The sequence below is a fragment of the Hevea brasiliensis genome, chromosome 18 (assembly GCF_030052815.1).
Source record: "Hevea brasiliensis isolate MT/VB/25A 57/8 chromosome 18, ASM3005281v1, whole genome shotgun sequence".
In the NCBI taxonomy this organism is placed as follows: domain Eukaryota; kingdom Viridiplantae; phylum Streptophyta; class Magnoliopsida; order Malpighiales; family Euphorbiaceae; genus Hevea; species Hevea brasiliensis.
Genome location: NC_079510.1, coordinates 52051996 through 52073109, shown reverse-complemented (window position 1 = coordinate 52073109; position 21114 = coordinate 52051996). Strand labels below are relative to the sequence as shown.

Here is a 21114-nt window from a genome sequence, read left to right as displayed (position 1 = left end):
CTCCGATCCCCTCCCCCTAAAACCCTATTGGCATGTGCCATCCACCGGGCTAGAGCCGAACCCAACCCATAAATGGGTTCCCAAATCTAAAAAGCTTAATAAAGCTTGGTTTTATTTATAGAAAAAAATGGAAGGACAAATGAAAAGAGGCTACAATGGAGTCATGTCAAAGGGAACAACACCCGGAAGCCACTAATAAGAGATGTGGGTTGAAGTAGTTGCCCGTGCCTAAGCAACAATGAACTGTCCCTTCTTTATTTTATTTTTCTAAATCAGATACTTTATATATATATATATATATATATATATATATACACACACACACACATATAACTTGACAATGACATCCATCCACATTTGAAGCAGTTCCATCCAACATTTATTTTAAGCGAGATTAATTAACACAACAAATAAATTTGAAGGGAAGGCCTATACCCCAGCACTTGTTCAAAGCTTTTTTATTCATAATATAGAGGTGAATCTAGAAGTTGACTATACTTTATTATTCATAATATCATCCTAATTATGGTGTAATTGCCTGCACTGTTTGCCAACTCTATATAGCTAGTAGTTAAGTTGACGTTAAAGTAGCTTTGTGTCAAAATCATTACGACTTGACTTACTTTAATGATCATTCATTTTCATGTATAAACTCAATAATAATTAACATTCCCTGCCTCCCATCACCCTGAACAAAGCGCACGTTAACAGTTCCACCACATATAATTACTTTCTAAGCTGTCAATACTTACAAGACGTTCATGTAATCAAGTAATTAATTGCTAGCCATTCCACCTGAGACCCACATCCCAGATTTTCCTTCCTTCTTTTTTCCATGGTAATTAAGTCTTTGTTTGATTGAGGGAAAATACATCAAGGAAGTAAAGCTTTTTAGAAAAATATGAAGAAAGTTATTATAATTTATGTATTTCTCAATCTTTTTAGGAAATATTAAATGACTTTTTCCCTCAAACTTTCTCAATCGTGACAAAAATATTTAATTTCAATGGACGAAGGATACTCATGATCAGCATACAAACTATCAAATATAAAAAAATCCCAACTTGCTTCTCAGAATAATTTATATGTTTTATATGGAATTAAAGTTAAACACCATTTGATGGAAGGATTTCAATCCAAATTCTTTGTTTCTAGCTCACTATATTCAATCTCGACTTTTGATATTATATGTGCCCGCGAGTTGTACAATTGAAGCACATCTTCTTGACTAATTAAGTTTAAGCCTAGACACAACTCTTCATATTTAAAGTCGATTTCGATTTCGGATTTATTTTTTACATTAATTCCATAAATATGTATGAGAATCATACACCTGTGCTTAATGCTTACCATAAATATATTTAGAATTTATTTGATATCACGATTAGAATTGTCATTGAAAAATATTAATTTAAAAATAATTATTAACAATTTAAGGTTTAGTTTTAATTTTAAATTTGACATATTTATTTGTAATTATTTCAAACTATTTTTTAATATTTAAAACAATGTTTCTCTAGAAAAGATAATTTGAACTTTCAATTTTAGTGTCAAATAAATTACTATACGGTCTATTTTAACATTACCATATGAGATATTTATATTGTTTTGGTAGCCAGAGTTGGCGTCCACAATCTATATAGCATATTTCCCAATTAAAAAAAAAAATATATATATATATATATAGAATAAGCTAAAGCAGTATAAAATCCCATAGTTTATTAATGCAATGTTTTAAAACACAAAATGTATTTAGAAGTTTACACCCGAACAGATCGATCGTATCGCAAACCAATAATTTTAATAGTAAATTTGTTAAGTCTCATGCGTTACAATACCTTAAATTTTAATGGATTCATTTAAAAATGAATCATTGGCAAGAAAAAAAATAATTAAATTTTTATCAAAAAATATTAAATTATTATATCATCATTTTTATTTTTTATTTTTTAAATTAAAATTTTTTAAATTTAAATTATTACTTTTTTTTCATTTTAAATTTAAAATTTAAAAAATAATTAAATTAAATTCTTATAAAATTTAAATGTGATAATTTCAACAATCCATTGTATAAACTTGCCCAATCATTACACAAAGGCGAGTGCAGTATAGTGTTTTTTTTATTTGACTTTTTATAAATCAAATTAAAAAAAAAAAGTGTATACAATAATATTAGAATTATCTTTATAATTATTAAATAATATTTAAATTTTAATTAAAATTAAATTAAAAAAATAATAGGTAGACAAATACTATGATAATCTTAGAAGTATTAGACCCTCATTTTCTCAGCTGTTTGGGCCGTCCCCTGCCCTTCAAGTAGGGGATAGTTTTCATCTCCTCCCTGGAGCATGGGTGCCCTCCTCATCAATAATTGAGGCTTTATATATATGTTTGTGGTTTTAGCTGCAAGATGAGTGGTTTTGGTGAGGAAATTTTTGTGGTCCTACGATGTGGCTCTATGGTGGAGGAAACCTTGTTCGCATTGCTTGGTTTCAACTTAGTGCTAGTGGTCTCAGTTCGTATGAAAGGGTAAGTGATTAATTTGGGAGGAGCTTCCAAGATGGCATATCAAGGGTTAGAGTCAGTACTTACAAATTTCTTTGCTGGTTTTCCCATAGTTAGGATGCCATGGCCTCTGCTATCTTCTTCTCCCATGTTGATTGTCCAACGGCGATGGGTGTTCTTAATCTTGAGTATCGGCGAATGTAGTTTATCTGTATTTCTTTTAATCATTTTCTCCCTAAATTGTTATGCCAACTTCGGCTATAGGAAGTCCAGCGATGCTACATGGTGGCTATGGCAGTTTCTTATTCCTATGGGTAGCATGGTTTGTTGGTTTGGATGGTTTTACCAGGTTGCTAGTTTTTGGATTTAGGTTGAGTTGCTGTATGGGGTTGGTTTTGAGCCTTTGCCCTTTATGCTTTATGTAATTAAATGATGTTGTATCTCTCCAATGGGCATTGTTTAATACAATGAAGTACATTACAAAAAAAAAAAAAAGTCACCAGCACTATAATCTTTTGTGTTTTATTTTACCTATATCTTGAGAAGAATCACTACTGTGGCGACTTGGTGCTAAACAGCACATGAATGGAACCATCAGAATATAACAGTACAGAAACAGGGAAAAACAAAACACAAAGAAACACAAACAAGAAGGCTGTGCTTTTTAGGCGTATCACAAAAGGCCAAAATGGGTATTATGTACTTTAGTTCTTGCATTCTGATACTGTCATAGTGATGAGTAGCCATTTACAGTATGTTTAATTACCAATATCTTAAGGAGAATGTTGAAAAGATTAATGAGTAATTCTTAATTTGCATTTGCTGATACAACTTTGCATTCACAAACAACACTTGTTAAGAGTGCTGCATCCAGCCTCAAATCATTTCCTAATTGGTGAAGCATTTGTTGTTAAGTGGACCATATGATTGTCAGCCGCTTAAATTTCTTGCATATCCTTTTGCATGGGACAAAAAATATTTGGAATTGAAATATTAGAATGTCCAATAAGAAAATTTTGCTTAGATTTAATTTATTATAAATTTAAAATATATAATAAAATATTTATATTTTAAATTTTTATTAATAATAGGCACAACAAGGCTCAAGGTCGCAAAGAGAGATTCTTGGAGGATATGACTTGCAAGTTAGGGCCAGGCACAGGCTGGTTTCGTTTACAACTGATTTTAATCTCCTGGGGAAGCCGAGAATAATAAATTGGTTTATTTTTCAAAGCATAAAGAAAGGGGATGACGGCCTGAAATTAATCAAGGATAAAAATATACTCAATAACGTTATATCATGCAACTGTTGATGGAAAAGACGTAAAGTAAAATGAGAAAGAGCTTATAATGGGTTGAAAATAGGGCATAGGCTGACAGTGTCTCTGTAATCTATAAAATCTATATTGTGCCCTTACTCCACCTCCACCTCCACCTCCACCTCCACCTTATTATTATATCTTTGCCCCACTGCACTGACGTTCTCCTACTTTTTCCTTTGCTTTGCTTTTGTTCTTACGCTGTCGTGATGGATTCGCATTCGCTCCCGCCTATTTCTGCCCTTCTCTCTCTCTCTCTCTCTCTCTCTCTCTTCCTCTTAACCCTAATCTTCGGCTTCAGTCATCTTGCAGTCGCAGATGCTACACTTGACAATCCCTGAACCAAGAATTAATTCGCCATTTGTTTTTTCCGCTTTTTCTCTTTACAATCCCGCTTCTTTTGACTTAAGATCACAAGGGCAAGGAGGTTTAGGGTTTCATTAATTTCTTATGAAATTAACAAGGTAGGCCAGAAATTCTACCATTGTAATATAGTGATCATGGATCAAATTATCATTTTCATAATTTACGATAAAAGTTTATCCGTCAATCTTTAAAGGCTTAATTTACATTCGTCCATATCAAATTTTGATTAAAAAAATGACATAATTAGATTTCAATAAGAGCTCTTCAATGATCAAATTAATTATGGCAAACTGAGATAAAACTTTGAATTAGAGTTTTGGAATTCAAATTGATGATTAACCTATTCAAATCTTGACATCAGCTAACAATATTATCGAGAGTATGCACATGTGATAAATTTGTAAAATTAATTTGATTTAGATAATAAAAATTTCTCAATTGATTGAAAATAACAATAATTAAGTATTAAATCATGAGCCATTTTAGTAGACAATTTGAATAATATTCAACGATTTTATTACTCCTTTCTGCTGCTATGCGTACAATATCAGTTTTATTGAGATTTTTAATTAATAGTACAAATTTTGGAAATTGGGCAGTCTGGGAAGAATTGATTTCTCTTTGAAAACTGAAAGCTGAATGCTAGTTCGAGGACTCTTCAGCTTGGTATTGGAGCCATCTTCTTAAATTTCTAACATTAAATACTACATTAAATATTGTCTCTCCATTTGTTTCAATTCCTCAAAACAGTAAAAGCGCCATGAACACAAAACTCGCATAATTGGTAGAACTTTAATGAAAACTAGATATGTAAATCAAAATATATATATATAATACTAGAAACAGAAAGAAAACCTAGCTAGCACTAGAAGATAAAACAGGTTAAAATTAAAAAAAAAAAAAGTAGATTATTTGTGAGGGAGAAGGAAAATGTGAGAAATTCTTGCATATATAAGTAAACCTATCATTAGAAGAAATGTAAATTTGGGATCAGAAATGAGTTGCAAATCACGATGAAAGAGAGGCACTGAAGCTCTTAGCATTCTCAAAAGAAATTTTGATGGAACTCCATTGGAAATTAATAGTATTCACTATAATAGATAGAATTCCTGATACTGAAAACTAAAACAGTTCCCAGCTATTCAAACTTGAAAGTATAAGAATGCCTATGGTACTAGTAATATGCTTATTAGTTACTACTACTGATGTCTGAAGAGAAATGCAATTAGGTGTATGTAGGAGGGTACAACATGAGGAAGAGACAATTTGCTCAACTTGACTGAAGCTGTGTGATACGATTCTTCACACTCTTTATTGTGAAGCTACAGCTGCAAACTTTAATACGAGAGAGAGAGGGGGGGTGGGGAGAAGAAGAAGAGACATTCGGGCTGTCCCACAAGCTTTATCAGCTTTCTGAAACCCTACTTTTTTCCATGGTAAATGATCATGGATTAGATGTTATGATTGTAATGAAGATAATTATTAGATACTGCGAGCGGGAGAGACTCATTGTGGTTAAAACTATTTTCAATATTGGGAAAAAATTTTCGTTAGTTTCACTTTTTTTTTTTTTAACTGATAAGATATGATTTCACTTATTCTCTATCAATTTCCACTTGCAGATTTCAGCTCCAGGTTATATGTTCTTTCTAATTTTTAGTTATTATATGTATAAACTATTTTTATATTTTTTTCCAATTTTTCTACTTGAAATCCAAGAAACATCTGCAAGCAAGAATAATCAGCAGGACATAGGTTGAAATAAAAGAAAATAAAAATGAGTTTTGGGGTGGATTAATTATTTAAATAAATTTTTTTGAAAATTATTTATCATTTTAATGTGAATCTAAAATTATTTATAAAATTAATATTTGCTTAAAAAAGTCAATTGAAAAAGTGTTTTCAAGTTTTAAAAAGTAAATAAATTTTTTTAAAATTATTTACCATTCTAATATGAATCTAAAATTATTTATAAAAATAATATTTGCTTAAAAAAGTCAATTGAAAAAATGTTTTCAAATTTTAAAAAGTAAATATAAAACCACTGGTTGAAGAAACATTTTTAATGGTAATTCATCAATGTGTTTTGCAAGTGTGTAAGTGTATATCAACATGTCAGTGCTTAAAAAATCGTCAGTTAAAAAATATTTATAAGGTGTATCAAATTATTTAAAAAAATACTATTTAAAATAATATTTTATTGAGTATGCATCAGAATATGTTAGACCATTGAAATGCGTAGAATGTAAAAAATATATTTTAAAAATATAGATAACAAATTATGAGGTTTTAGAGTGTTCCCTTACTTTCATATCATTTTTTCCTCCTTTTCTTTTTTTTTCTTATAAAAAAATTTATTCTATTATTTGTATGAATCATGATTAATGCATATAATTTTTTAGGAGTATTGCAACTCTTGTTTTATTTATATTTTTGTTATGAGTGTAATTATTTTCTTTATTAATTTTTTTTTAGATCTAGTAAAAGTAAATTAATAAAAATTACGATCAAGAATTAAATAATAAATTAATATTAAACATGAAACTTTTTGAAATAGAAAAAAAAAGTTGAAGGTGTTTGATTAGGTGAGCAAACAAAGAAATAGTATTAGAAATTTTTTGGTGAAAATTAATAATTATTGCACAAAATATAAATGAAAATATTGTATGAAATATATTATTAGAATGCAGTCTTCAATACTCTTCCAAGTATCACAAGTTTAATAGTATAATACTAAAATCATAATATTTCACATCATATCAATATACTAATTTAATTTTTTAACTAAATTTATCACAAAATTTAATATACATGTTAAAAAATTATCAAAATTAAAATATTAAATAAATATATTACAACATTAATAAAAATAAAAAATTTACATTAAAATTTATTTTAAATTGTAATATTTTTACTTCTTAATGTCAAAATTCAAACAGTAATTCAACTTGCAAACTCTGTATATAACATGAGAAAAAAAAAATTGCATGTAAAGAAAGAAAAAAAAAAAATATATATATATATATATATATATATATATATATATATATATATATATATATACACGAACACACTCATTTGTTGGATATAAAGGGAGCAAAAGAAAAAAGAATTGAGAAGAAAATGGAAAGAAAAGAGAACCTTGCTTAAGAGAAGTAAACTCTTTAACTTTGAAGAGAGTTGTTTCTAATATTTTTCAATGTTACGGTGCAGCTTTATGTGCTACTCTATAAATCATCAACTCAAATGGTGTTATCATGTTATATTTATAAATTATTAATTTTATATATATTTATTATAATAAATAACATATAATTATTTATTTTGAAATTATTTCTTCAAATGAAAATTAATGAATAGTTTCAAATAAATAAAGAGTATTATAATTATTTATTATTTATATTTATATTATGAGTGTAATTATTTTTTTTGGTAATTGTAATTGTTCTTTAAATTAATCTATAATATTATAATTTTAATTTCATAAAATATGATAATTTATCTTAGGATGAAATTTTTATCCTACTTTAAATTAATGAAAATTTTCACGTATTAAAAAATTTTGTTCATCTTACTATGATTTCTTTTTCAATGTGTTACAAAAATTTACTATTAAAACTGCTAAATGAAAAGGTGATTTTAGTGTTAAAAATTAAAAATTTTAATTGATGTAATAATATGTAAAATTATTAATTTAATTAGTAATTTTATGAGTAATATTACTTTATTACATTAACATAAAAATATAAAAATAATATTTTAATTAATGATTTTTTATTTTAATTTTTAAATATGAAATTATTTTTTTAATTAGTGATTTTTATGATATTATATTATTTTAATAAATATTTTAAATTCTGTATTATTTTAATAAAATATTTTTAAATAATGTTATTTAAATAATTAATCTTTTTTGTTAGATTAAGTGCGTCAAAGACGACTACAAAATAAAAGTGAAAAAATTGAATATTTATTGGATATTATATTTAAAAAATTAAAATTATTTTTATAAATAAAAACATGATCGTTAAAAAAATAATATAAAAAAATTATTTTAATATTTTAATATTTTTATAATTGAAATTTATTATATTTAATTTTAAGTTATTTATTGTCATCAAGCTTCAATATGCAAAGGAAGAGAAAGAAAGAGTGTGCGCTCCGCAGAGAAAGAGAGAGAGTGAGAGCAGTGATATCCGAGCCCCAAAAATCACCATTAGACCAGTAGATCTCTTTTCTTCAGTTCTTCCTCGATTTGATCGTTTCTTTCTTTCTCTCACTTCGCTTCTCTACAAAACTTTCTCTCTCTCTCTTTTCTTTGCCAGTAACGGCAGAGCGTCAGTGGCAGTGCAAGAAAAGAGGGAGAGAGTTTTCATCGGGAAGGTAAAGCTCTACCTCAATGCCTCAAAGATAACACATTTCGTAAACCACCGCCTCCTCTTCTTCTATTTCTGAGATCTCTCTCTCCTCACCTCGCGTGCGCTCAGCTATTCTACTGGAAAGCCCTCTCTCTCCCTCTCCACCCCTTTTCTTGTCCTCGCAAGCTGAATTCACATATAGAGTGAGAGAGGCAAGTCTGCGTTTCTGGAAAGACTTAAATGCTTTTAAGACCAGAAAGATGAACACCCATTTCCCAAAGGAATTCTGAGCAGTCTTTTGCAGACCAGGCAAGTGTGTAAAGCCCACCAAGATAACAAAACTGACTCACTTCTTGCCACGACTATTACTACTACTACTACTATCCCTATTTAGGATTTCCTGTAAAAAGGCAGTTTGTAGTAGCATAAATCTCGGGAGAGCACTGCTGATACAATACCAACAATCTTTAGAGCAAAAAGATTGCGTAGGAGAGAGAAAGACGAAACAGAAAGAGAGATGGGTAAACTTCTTTGTACTACTAGTATAGCTAAGCACAAGTAAACACAACTAGGAAAGGATAAGACAGCAGTGTGACAGAGAGAGATAATGGAGGGTGGTTCCAATAGCACTTCTTGTATGATGGCTTTTGGAGACAACAGTGATGGACTATGTCCTATGATGATGATGATGCCTCTCATGACTTCTCATCATCATCCGCCTCCTCCCCCTCCACCTCCTAACGCAGACTCATCATCAAATACCCTATTCCTTCCTCTCCCTTCCACCAACAATCAACACCAAAACCGTAATAGTGGCAGTGGCTCTTCTGTGCTTCTTGACGAACACAACCACAATAGCAACAGTAACACCGGCTGTTATTTCATGGACAACAACGATGATAGCACTGCTTCTGTCAAGGCTAAGATCATGGCTCATCCTCACTATCCTCGTCTCTTGGTTGCCTATATCAACTGCCAAAAGGTGAAGACTAGCAGAATTTTAAGTCACAGCCCTCCTGCCAATAGGCCCAAAAATCCGCTACTTATTTCTCTAATGGGCAAATAAATAGCACATCTGTTCCTCATGTGGAAATAGACAAACTCGGATACCTCATGCTAAGCCCCTGGAGACTCCAGTTATAACTTGTGGTTGCTTTTTAAGTTTCTTTGAAAACTATGGATCTGTGAAAAGAAATTCGTCGGACTTAAAAGCTTTTTGAGTTTTTTTACTTTTATGAATTCAAGAAATCTGTTCCAGGGAAAGTGAGAGGTCGAAAGTATTTTTGAGTAATATGATGGACACGACTAGGTTTTCTTTTTTTTTTTTTTCCCTTGCTTTCCTTATCTTTATTGCTTGTGGAGTTATATAGATCACATATGCAAATCTTCAGGTTGGAGCACCACCTGAAGTAGTGACTGGATTAGAAGAAGCTTGTGCATCTGCAGCGGCAATGGGCCCAACTGGCACAAGCTGTATCGGTGAAGATCCAACCCTTGACCAGTTCATGGAGGCTTACTGTGAGATGCTGACCAAGTACGAGCAAGAGCTCTTGAAGCCCTTCAAGGAAGCCATGCTTTTCCTTCAGAGGGTGGAGTGCCAATTCAAAGCCCTCACTGTTTCCTCTCCAAATTCTGGTAATAATATTCTCTCTTTCTGTCATGTAGGTCTTTAGAGTTAGATCTCCTAAACCGTTTTTTATTTTTATTTTTTTTATCGGGATTTATTTCGTATTAAAATAATCAGCCTTGCATGTCTTTGTTTCAAGGAGGATTAATTAACAATATGGAAGAATTTGTTTTTCCCAAAGTGGGTAATTTTCTTTTTCCCTTCCCACTTTCTCCTTGACGGAACTGTGTTTGAGGTGCTAGGGTATCCTTGCAAAAGATGGTCTCACTCCCTCGGCAGGGTTGGGGGTGTTCAATATTCCTTGCTTTGATTCTCTTCTTGGTGTTCGTGTATTTTAAAGTGTTATCTCGGTTTCTCGTGAATTCTACATCCTATATTGGTAGCTATCAGCACATTTTCTTGCTCCTTCCAGGAAACAGAAATAAATATCTTGTATATGGATTTTTGCCTAGTTAATGTCGAGCCTTGTAAGATGTTGAAGAGAGCCCTCGACTCAGCAAGGTAAATATATTTTGCATGTACGGCACCATTGAAAACCTTGTGGAGGTCTCCACTCGCCAGTGATTAACTCTCCTGCTGGAGATTCATTTGCGCACGGAATTCTTTTGTAAAGATGTCTCAGTTTTGACTGATATGAGTGGCAAGCGTTTGCTTCTGAGCAGAAAGAATCTGAGATAAACTGCCTAGGACTTTTTCGGATGTATCTCGAAATTTAGGGTTTCTAGGAGCATAAATGATCATACAAGTCCATTCCCTTTTAGTTGGCCAATGTTATGATTTGGGCACACGATGAGTTCAGTAAGGAAGCGAAGGAGATTTAAAATACGCACACAAGTTTTTGGTTTGATGGTCGTAATCCATTCTCGTTTTCCCCACATATATGTATATTCGCAAGTGTAAATTAAAGCGTGGAAGGGAGAGATTTTGGGGATTACATCTAGTAGCTATGCCCTAAAGCCCCTCATTAAAGGGGTTAAAATATTTAAAAATGACAGGAGAGAATTGCTATCTTGGAATATCATTTCCTAGGAGATGATCCATCCTTTGAAGACTGGTAATGTACGACTGTGAACTGTTTTTGGTATGCACAGAGGGATTTTATGAATTTACATCTAATAACATTTGCTGAAAACGACATCATCCCATTTCTTTTGGCAAGATGCTGGTTATCTTAGCCTACACATGAAAACATTTGCTGACAAATGAATTCAGTCCCTTTCTTTTGGCAGGATATTGGTTATCTTAGCATGCAATGTTTCCATGGATTGCTCATTTTATGCCATTGTAAACATAATATTCTCTTTTGGTTGCAACTGACAATGACTATTTATCTAAATTAGTGTTTCATTAAATGTTTCAACCTGCTTTATCATTAATATTACTTGAATAGAATGTATTTGAGCTTGCTTAATATCTGATATAGTAATGCTGCACAATTTGGAAGACAATTGCCATCTTCTTAAAAGGGTTATTCAAATAACCAAGAATTCTCAGACATCATTTTTTTAATTGAAGGTTGATTGTGGAGTCATGTTTTATCTTTTATGGGTGCATGTGAGACTAAAATTAAGAAGGTATCAGAAATAAATACATGGTGGCTTGAAAAAAGAGTTTTAACTTGTTGGACAACACTCCTTTCTTTTTTTTTTTTTTTTAATTTTTGAAAGCTCATCTCAGTTCTTCTTGATTTGGCATGGTTGCTTGCTTCTTCTGCTTTTCTTTCTTGTGTGTGTGTGTGTGTGTGTGTAATGGCAATTGAAGTTTTTTAATCATTTGGGTACGAGTTATTTATCGGTTGGGAAGGTGTTGGAAATAAGTGAAATTGAATAGTAGTGAGATGCGGAGATTTTGGAGAAAAGGCTGCTATAGTTTTGTGGGAAAAAAATTCTGAATCTCCTTGGGAGTATGGGACAAGATTAATTACTGGAAGAGCCATCTCAATGGAATTGTATTTTAAATTATGAATATCAATGATATTAATATTATTCCACATGGCACTTCCTGTAGTTGTATTGCATTTGATGAATTAATTGTTTGTGGAATTATATTTGCATTAAAAAACTAGCTAAGAATATTTAAAAATCTGAGCTTTTGCATCTTTTCCTATTCTTATAGTTTTAGAGAATGATATCTGTGGGTCTAAAAGTAGCACCTGCTAGCATCTTGAAATAGACTCGTGTGATTAGAAGAGCCCTCACTCAGGTGAAAAAGAAAATCATAATTTAAATCAATTTGGTGTAAAAGAATGCAATGCATATCAGTTATTAATTATTTAAAGTTGTGCTTTCTACAATGTTTATCTTCATCATGACCACAATTCAATGTTTAACAGGACTAAATACTTATGGTTCTTATAAAGGAAGTACGTAGGAAGTGGTTCTTGTCAAGGGCTCGGGTGGAAATGTGCAGATTTTATGGTCAATTGTTCATTGTTCTTCTATATGTTCTTTGGCTTAGCTTATGATCTTCGAAATATGAATGCCTCGGTTAATACCACAACTTATGACAATTTTTTTCCCTTTCTTTTGAGGTTTGTAATATTGTTGAATTAGAATTATTATAGTACAAATTTAACATGCCGGCTAATGAAGCAATAATTTTTTCCTTAGCAGCTTCATCAGTTATATAAAGGCTTGTCACTGGAGCTAAACTTAGAACTTCATAATGTGTTATGGTGCTTATTCATGCTGCTTATGGTAAAGGTTGTTTTCATACATTTTGTGGTTCTTACTTGTTTATGCTGGCATCAGCTTGTGGTGAGGCCAATGAAAGGAATGGATCGTCCAAAGAAGAAGTTGATGTGAACAACAACTTCATAGATCCCCAGGCAGAAGATCAGGAACTGAAAGGTAAGCTACTGCGCAGGTACAGTGGATATTTGGGCAGTCTCAAGCAAGAGTTCATGAAAAAGAGGAAGAAGGGGAAGTTACCCAAAGAAGCCAGGCAACAGTTACTGGATTGGTGGAGCAGACATTACAAATGGCCTTATCCATCGGTATGCATATAGTTAAATTTTATTAATGCTATACTTGATCATACTGCGTGAACACACCACTACTCGTGTAGATTGCAAGTGCTGAGCAATTGTTCGATGTTTGTAAGTTAGAATGGTGACAGATTTGTAAACTTCGGCTGTTGACCACCTTCACTGTTAAAAGGCAATATAATGGCATACAATTTCATTAGTATACTATCTATTCTATTTTTTGGCTTATTTGGCTTTGACCGCGATTTGAACTCAAAATATCAAAGTTTTGGATATAACTTTAATACTAAAGAAGAGTTAAAACTCATTGGTAATATTTGTGTTTTATAATGGTGATTGCATTACACTTTGGCAGCATGTGTTTTGTGCTCACATTTTTCATGATATCACTTGAATACCTTCGGGGCTATATCTTGTGTCAATAGGAATCACAAAAGCTGGCGTTAGCAGAATCTACTGGTCTGGATCAAAAGCAAATCAACAACTGGTTCATTAACCAAAGGAAGCGACACTGGAAACCATCTGAGGATATGCAGTTTGTGGTGATGGATACCACTCATTCGCATTATTACATGGATAATGTTCTCAGTAATCCATTCCCAATGGATATCTCTCCTACTTTTCTCTGAACATGGCCGAATGTGGTTCAGGGATTGTTATTGTTGGAATGCAAGTGTATTCGTAAGTAGGCTGTCACTTGACCTGCTATCATGGCAAGTGCCATTATGCTTCTGGAGGCTACTAAATGTAAATGTTAAGCTAGTGGTTCGCTTATTTATATAAGTTTTGAACTGTTCTTAATTGAAGTAGACGTGAAATAGTTAGTTGCAGAACTCTCTCAATGAAGGGAGAAATTATTAGGTGCACTTGATATAAATGCATTATTTTACGCAATTGTGTGGAATTTACTCTTCACATTATAAGGGGGGTTTATTTTTCTGTGAAAAAGATTTTATGTGTATTGGGAATATTCTATAATCTTTCGAACTTGAAAAATGCTAAAATTTTCAAATGTAGATGTGCTCTTTGTTTAAACCTTGAATTGAATAAAAGTACTAAATTTCCTTTTTTAAAATCTTTTTTTTTTCGATGTGCTTATCATGTTATTTTTTTGTTATCTCTTTATACATTCGAGCATTTTCATAAGCATCAAGTCTTAATTCTTCTAATTCATCAAGTTGCAAAAATCTTTTGTGTCCAGTAGCTTGTAATTTCAGGATTTCTTTTTTCATAACATTCTTAATTGTAGAATTTAATTTTCTTTGGTGTTCAATAGAAGGTCTACTATTTGACTCTAGGAAAATTCTATGCATACAGACTGTTGAAATAATTCTTTTTATATCATCAATTGTATAATCTAAAACTCTCCTATATTCTCTCAAAATTTTGGATAATTTATCAATCTCAATATTAGTTAATTAGTTAAAGATGCATTAATTATAACAGGATATTTTCTATTGGGTCCAAGAAAAGCATACCTGAGATTAGAAGGAAGAGGTTTAAGATCTACCTTTGGGGTATTATCTATCTTTAATGATGGTGGTTTAATCTCTAAAGTTTGTACTTCTTCAAACTGAAAAATTGTGGTTTCAAGATGTGGTGAAGAGCTCTCCAAATGTTATGCAAAAGTAGCTATGTTGTGATTGTTATCATTAATGCTCCCACTATGGACTAAGCAATTTTCAAGAGGGTTTTGTGGATAGCTTTTTCTGAAATGCTTTTAAATAATCTTATCAATAATGTCTGCTCGCAAGCAGGATTCAATTTCTTCATGTTTTCTTTTTATGGCTGGATTGATGTTGAATGTCAATTGATCATCTCTTACTCTAAGTGTCAATTTCTCACCCTTTACATCAATTAATGCACCAGTTGTTGCCAAAATGGGTCTTCCCAATAAGATAAGAATTTTTGTGTTTTCTTCTATATCTAAAATGACAAAGTCTACCGAAATGTAGAATTTCCCAACCTTGATAGGCACATTTTCTAAAATGCCTTCTGGATACTTAATTGAACGGTCAGCCAATGAAAGATACATATGAAAGATACATGTTTGTGGGCTTTAACTCTCTCATATTTAGCTTCTCATATATTGAAAGAGGCATTAGGCTGACACTAGCTCCAAGATCACATAAGGCATTTGCCACACAACTATCACCTATATGACAAGGAATGGAAAACACACTCGGATTTTTGAGTTTGGGAGGTAATTTCTTCTGAATTATAGCACTGCATTGCTCTCCCAAGTTGATGGTGTCATAATCTTCTAGTCTTTTCTTGTTGGTAAGAATCTTCTTCAAAAACTTGGCATAACTTGGCATTTGGGATAGTGCCTCAGTGAATGACACATTGATATACAACTTCTTTAGCACTTCAAGGAATTTGTCAAATTATTTGTTTAGCTTATGCTTGATGAATCTTTGAGGGCAGGGAAGGGTGGGCTTATAAGGCTCAGGTGGGATGTATGGTTTCTTTCCCTCATCTTGCTCACTTTTGCTTTCTTCTTCTTTTTCATTTTTCTTGCTTTCAACTGATTTTTCTTCTTTTGTGCTCTCTTTTTCTTTTCTCTTGTTTTCACTCTCTTGACCAACTTTCTTACCACTTCTCAAGGTCACAACCTTACATTGTTCATGAGGGTTTTGTGGTTGGCTAGGTAGTTTGTCATAGGATTTACTTCCTGATGAGCTTGCTTATTGAGCCAATTGAGTCTCCAACATACGGTTGTGGGCTTGTAATTGATCCATGGTTTGTCTCATGTGTTGCATTTCTTCATCCAATTTTCTATTCATCTTACTTTGTTCAGCAAAAAATTTCTCCATCATGCTTTCCAAGGTTGGCTTCGGTTTATGAGGTGGAAGGGATTGTTGTGCTCTTGCTTGATATCAAGGTTGTGGCTACCTTGTGGGCTGAAATGAGGCTAAAACTGAGGCCTATTATGCTGCATATACTGCTGGTTATGAGCATAATTTGAGCTTTGAACTTGTTGAGCAAAAGTTGCTTGTGGTCTCCATATTGAGTTGTTCATATTAGAGTAAGAATTTCCCATAGATTTCTGTTGATAACCTCCTGCATAAGCAGCTTGTTCTTGCAAATAATCATCACCATAAGAAGAGTAATCAACTCCACAACTGTGGGTTCCATCTGTGTATGCAACTTGTTGCATAGTTGTAGGAGTTGAGGTTGTTGCTTTTGTGCAAAAATCACTAAGAAGCTGAGTTAACTGATCAAATCTTGCATTCATGTAGCTAACTGAGTCAAGTTCATAAATCCCAGCCTTCTTTAGCTCAATTATTCTTGGATTTCCCCACAAATGGGTATTATGAGCAATCTTCTCTAATAGATCACAGCATTCTTCACTTGTCATTCTCATGAAATCTCCTCCTGTTTGTGAATCAATTGTGTTTCTTATGGTTGGAGTAACTCTGGTGTAGAAATTCTGAACAATCATCCATTTGGGTATTTCATGATGAGGACACTGCCTTTCAAGCTCCTTAAATCTCATCCAAGATTTATACAAAGTTTCATCATCCCTTGGCTTAAAAGCTACTATCAAATTCCTCAAATGAGTGGTCTTCCCAAGTGGGAAAAACTGAGATAGAAAAGCTTGAGATAGCTGCACCCAAGTAGCTATAGTAGCTTGTGGAAGTGAGTCATACCACTCTATTGCTGAATCCCGAAGAGAGAATGGAAATAAGGTGAGCCGTATCACTTCATCTGAAACTCCAGGCTGCCTTTGTGTATCACATATCATAAAAAATTCTTCAAATGAGAATGAGGATTTTCAAGTGAGCTACCTCCAAATTGTGAATTCTGAACCATTTGAATGAGACCAGTTTTTAACTCAAATTGATTAGCTCCAATGATATGTCTATTATCTCTCACATCTGCCAATCTAGGAAAAGCATAATCTAACATGGATATTCTCTGAGGATCATTTTGATTAACAACTTCATTCTGCCTATTTGCTCATTTTCTTCATTGTTTCCATCAATAGCTCTATTTTGATTCTCCATATTTTCAATTTTCTCTTCTTGCTCAAATCTTTGCTATTCTTCTTTTTCTGCTTCCTTTCTTCTCTTAGATTCCTTTTTGTTGGCTTAACAGAATTTTTCAATTTCAGGGTTGAACAATAATTGAGTATCACTTGTGCTTTTCGATCGTCTCATAAACAAGAAAAGTACCTGAAAAACATAAGGAACAACAATGAAAATAAAAGAAAATAAAAATTCTAATTAGCTTAAAATAATTAAAATCCAACTTAAAAACAAACAATTCGGCAACGGCGCCAAAAGCTTGATGTTAGCTGTGAAATAGCTTCTGCAAGTGCACGGGTCACAGTAGTATAATTTTAAAAATAATATCGTTCCCACAGAGAACTGTGCTTAAATTGAAAATAAAATAATATGCTAATTAGAATGGTAAAATTTAAAAATATTAAAAATGAAATTTAAAGTTAAAATTGGTATTTAAGGAATTTAAACTAAATCAAATAATTAACTAAATTAATTAGACTAGATTACTAAAATTTAAATTGAAAGTGCTAATTATGAAATTGGGAGGAATTTAAATCTAAATTCAATAAAAATTAAAGTGATTCTAAATATAGGGTTTTCAATATTATGTGCATGTGGTTTATCCCCAATTTAGCTAAACACATGAGAATTGTAATTTTAAGGGAAGTCAATTCTTAGTTCTTTGAAACTTTTTCCAAGTATTTCAAAATTGGTATTCATCAAATCAAACCCTATTTTCATGGTATTTCAAACCTGACAAAAACCTAATTAAAGCTTTGATTGATTTTAAAAGTCCCCTTAATCCTCTTAGCTTATCTCTAATTCCAAGAAAATTAAGTTTATTGCAAGATTATCTATTACAAACATTCACTTTTCAGTCAATCTATCAAGGATTAAAACTTAACTTAATGAGAGCCCATTCACCAAGCAAGGCAACAAGCTCACAAGCAATAAATCAAAATGCAGCAAATCTCATTTAAATGACTAAATTATTTCAAAAACCACAATGCAAAGCAATATTTACAAACCCATCTCTAGAACCTCAAAGATCTACTCACAAATCATGGTTTCAAGACAAACCTAAGTATATAAATGAAGAAATAATGAAAATCTAAGCTAAGGAACAAAAAAACCCAGTAAAATGATGAAGGATCTGCTGTTGGAATGTTGCAGAAGGCGTCCTTTTTGCTACAGCAAGACTAAATTTCACGTGCTTCTCTACTTCGTCTCTCCTTGCAAAATCTCCTTGTTTTTCTCCTTGTTTTTCTCTTTTTTGAAAGAAAAAGAAAAAGAAGTTTTTATATGGTTCAGAAGTCTGCCCTAGAATGGGTAAAAAGGTAAAAGATTCTAGAGAAAGTGATGTATTAAATCAGAGGGATAAAAGTGCTACATCAGCCATTTTCATTAAAATGACACAAGCTGAATCGATTGTGTTGTGCCTTGTGTCACAAGTTGTGTAACCTTCTGCCCGAGAAAAACTTCATATCTGATTATGACACAACCTGTGACATAAGTTGTGTCATAGGTTGTGCAACTTTCGGTTTCTTTAACTCAATTTTAAAATTGTGCAATTCAACTCTAATTTCTTCCAAATAGTTGCTTTGATCAAAATACACCAAAATTCTTCAAATTTAACCTAAAAAACAAATAAATTCCAAAAATTAAATTAAGAAGTGTAAAAAGGCAAAATTGACTAAATATATGCTAATATCTATAGTAAAAGTTATGAATAGGGGTAAATTATGTGCAAAAATTATACCTAAATGATGATATAAAATGCATGCATCACAATTGAAATTATAATTTTCTGGCTACTCATAAATATTTTATGGATTTTTATTCTAAACTCAATATTAGGTAAAAAGGAAAATTCGGAGTTCAGGTTTACCTACACCAATTCTAACACCTAAAATGTGCTCGTGGTATCTGAAAATGGTGTAAAGTACTATAATATTAACCCACTTTCGAAGTAGGTTTGGTAGCCCGCACATTCAACCCGAAATTACAATCTCGGTCACCAGTGGAATTTTTTTGAAGTGAAAATACCTAAGCGAAGCTCAGAACACAAAGAGTTAAAATATAATTTTTATTTAATTAAAAGACTCATTAAAGATCTGAAAAATCACTAGCAAGTTCATGGGACGCACTAAATTTTCAGTGTCAGAAAAATTTCAAATTGGTGTTGTTGCAAAGCTCTCAATGTGTATGATGCACTGGTGGTCTCAGATTTTTTTTTTGTAGGATTTACGGTTTGGGAGAAATTTAGTCTGGAATTCAAAAATGACTAAAACTTTCAAGGTTTCATTCGCACAAACCACTTAATGAAAATTAGTGAAATTGGTGTCTGTGAGAAGCTTGTAAAGTGTAGAATAAAAAGGAAATAAGACACGGTCCAATTGGTGGCTGAAATTGCCAAAAACAGGGAGGGAAGCTCAAAAGTCGCCCGCATGCAAGAGGAGGTTTGGAGCGCAATTCTTTACAGAAAAGGGACTGTCGGCGATGGGGAAGGGGACTAGGGGTGCACCGGCGATGGGGGAAGGCAGGAGGAGTGGTGGCCAGCAGTGATAGGGAGGGAGGAGAGAGAAAAGAGAGAGAGAAGAGAGGGAGTCGGGGCGGCACAAAAGAGGAGAAGAAAAGAAAAAGAAGATCAGTTTGATTTGACTGATCTGATTCAAAACACCTAAAACTTATTTTTGCTCTACTTTGGGACAAAATAAGGCCTAAAAATTATGAAAAATTGCAGAAAACTTAAAAAAATTTATAGTCTAAAAATATTTTCAAACTTGTAGCATGGTCTTTAAATTAATTTTTAAAAATCATTGAAATTAATTACCTTAAAAAAAACACAATTTTGCAAAACCTAAAAAATTGAAATTAAATACCACAATATTTAATAAATTAAAATATCAAAATTTACATATAAAATAATTATTTAAAAATTTGAGATGTTACATTCTTCCCTGGAGTCTTGCATAAGAGCACCATCTCCATCAAATCCAAGTTCATAATCTTCTCCCTATTGCACATTTTCCACGATCAGCATAACTATGGGTCCTTGTGCTGGGAAACTCTAATTCTGTTCCTTAAATCTAGTAATACTCTGAAATGTGCCAAAAGTGCACCTGAAGCAGTTACATCCAATATCAAAACTTGATCCATCTGCTCATGCAACTCCTATATCAACGGTCTCCCCTCTGTTGTTGTATGAGCCAAGCTACTAGAAGATTTTATGCTCAAAGCATCTACTATTACATTTGCTTTACCATGGTGATACTGAATAGTACAGTCATAGTCCTTCAGAAGCTCCGTCCATCTCCTCTGTCTCAAATTTAAATCTCTCTACTGAAAGATATACTTCAAGCTTTTATGGTCAGTGTATATCTCACACGTTTCACTATACAGGTAGTGCCTCTAAATTTTCAGTGTAAAGACAACAACCACCATTTTCAGATTATGAATGGGGTAATTTTCCTCGTGCTTCTTTGACAGTCTAGAAGCATAAACCACCAATTTACCATGCTGCATCATAACACACCCCAACCCAACTTTAGAAGCATCACAGTATACCATTGTTTGCTGGTTTTACAACCACCGCAAGTGCACGAATTGCTAACAAGTAATAAAGTAGTAAGTAGAGTATTGTCCCATAAGAAATTTAATTAGCAAGTACCAAGCTACACAATAATTCTTACTATTTAGGCTACTGAATATAAATGGAGAGTGAATTAAATCTATTTTGGATGCTGAAAATAAATTTTGAAAAAAACTATTTATTAAAGCAATTTCATAATTAATATTTCACACTTTAGCCTTATTATGGATTTAAATCTTGTCTATTCATTAGATTGAGAATGGTTGATTTGATGGAAATTAATCTTAAGATATCCTAGGTCCTTTCTCAAGGCACCTAAGGTGTGTTTCAACTAGGACCAAACTCTAC

The 21114-nt window shown here is 32.3% G+C and overlaps 1 protein-coding gene across 1 annotated transcript; it reads left to right on the top strand.

The window, feature by feature from the left end:
* Positions 1–8431: 8431 nt before the first annotated feature.
* On the top strand, positions 8432–14058 carry LOC110668674 (homeobox protein SBH1). The gene is made up of 4 exons (XM_021829994.2): positions 8432–9533; positions 9943–10186; positions 12929–13173; positions 13590–14058. Exons 1-4 carry the CDS (start codon positions 9159–9161, stop codon positions 13791–13793), a joined length of 1068 nt encoding a protein of 355 aa, XP_021685686.2. The 5' UTR covers positions 8432–9158; the 3' UTR covers positions 13794–14058.
* The last annotated feature ends 7056 nt before the right edge of the window (positions 14059–21114 follow it).

What these genes read in the sequence shown, in the direction of transcription:
- LOC110668674 (XM_021829994.2), top strand. Translation starts at nt 9,159, where the DNA reads ATGGAGGGTGGTTCCAATAGCACTTCTTGTATGATGGCTTTTGGAGAC. An exon ending in CCTATATCAACTGCCAAAAG is followed by an intron (nt 9,534 to 9,942) that starts GTGAAGACTAGC and finishes GCAAATCTTCAG; the next exon opens with GTTGGAGCACCACCTGAAGT. An exon ending in TGTTTCCTCTCCAAATTCTG is followed by an intron (nt 10,187 to 12,928) that starts GTAATAATATTC and finishes TGCTGGCATCAG; the next exon opens with CTTGTGGTGAGGCCAATGAA.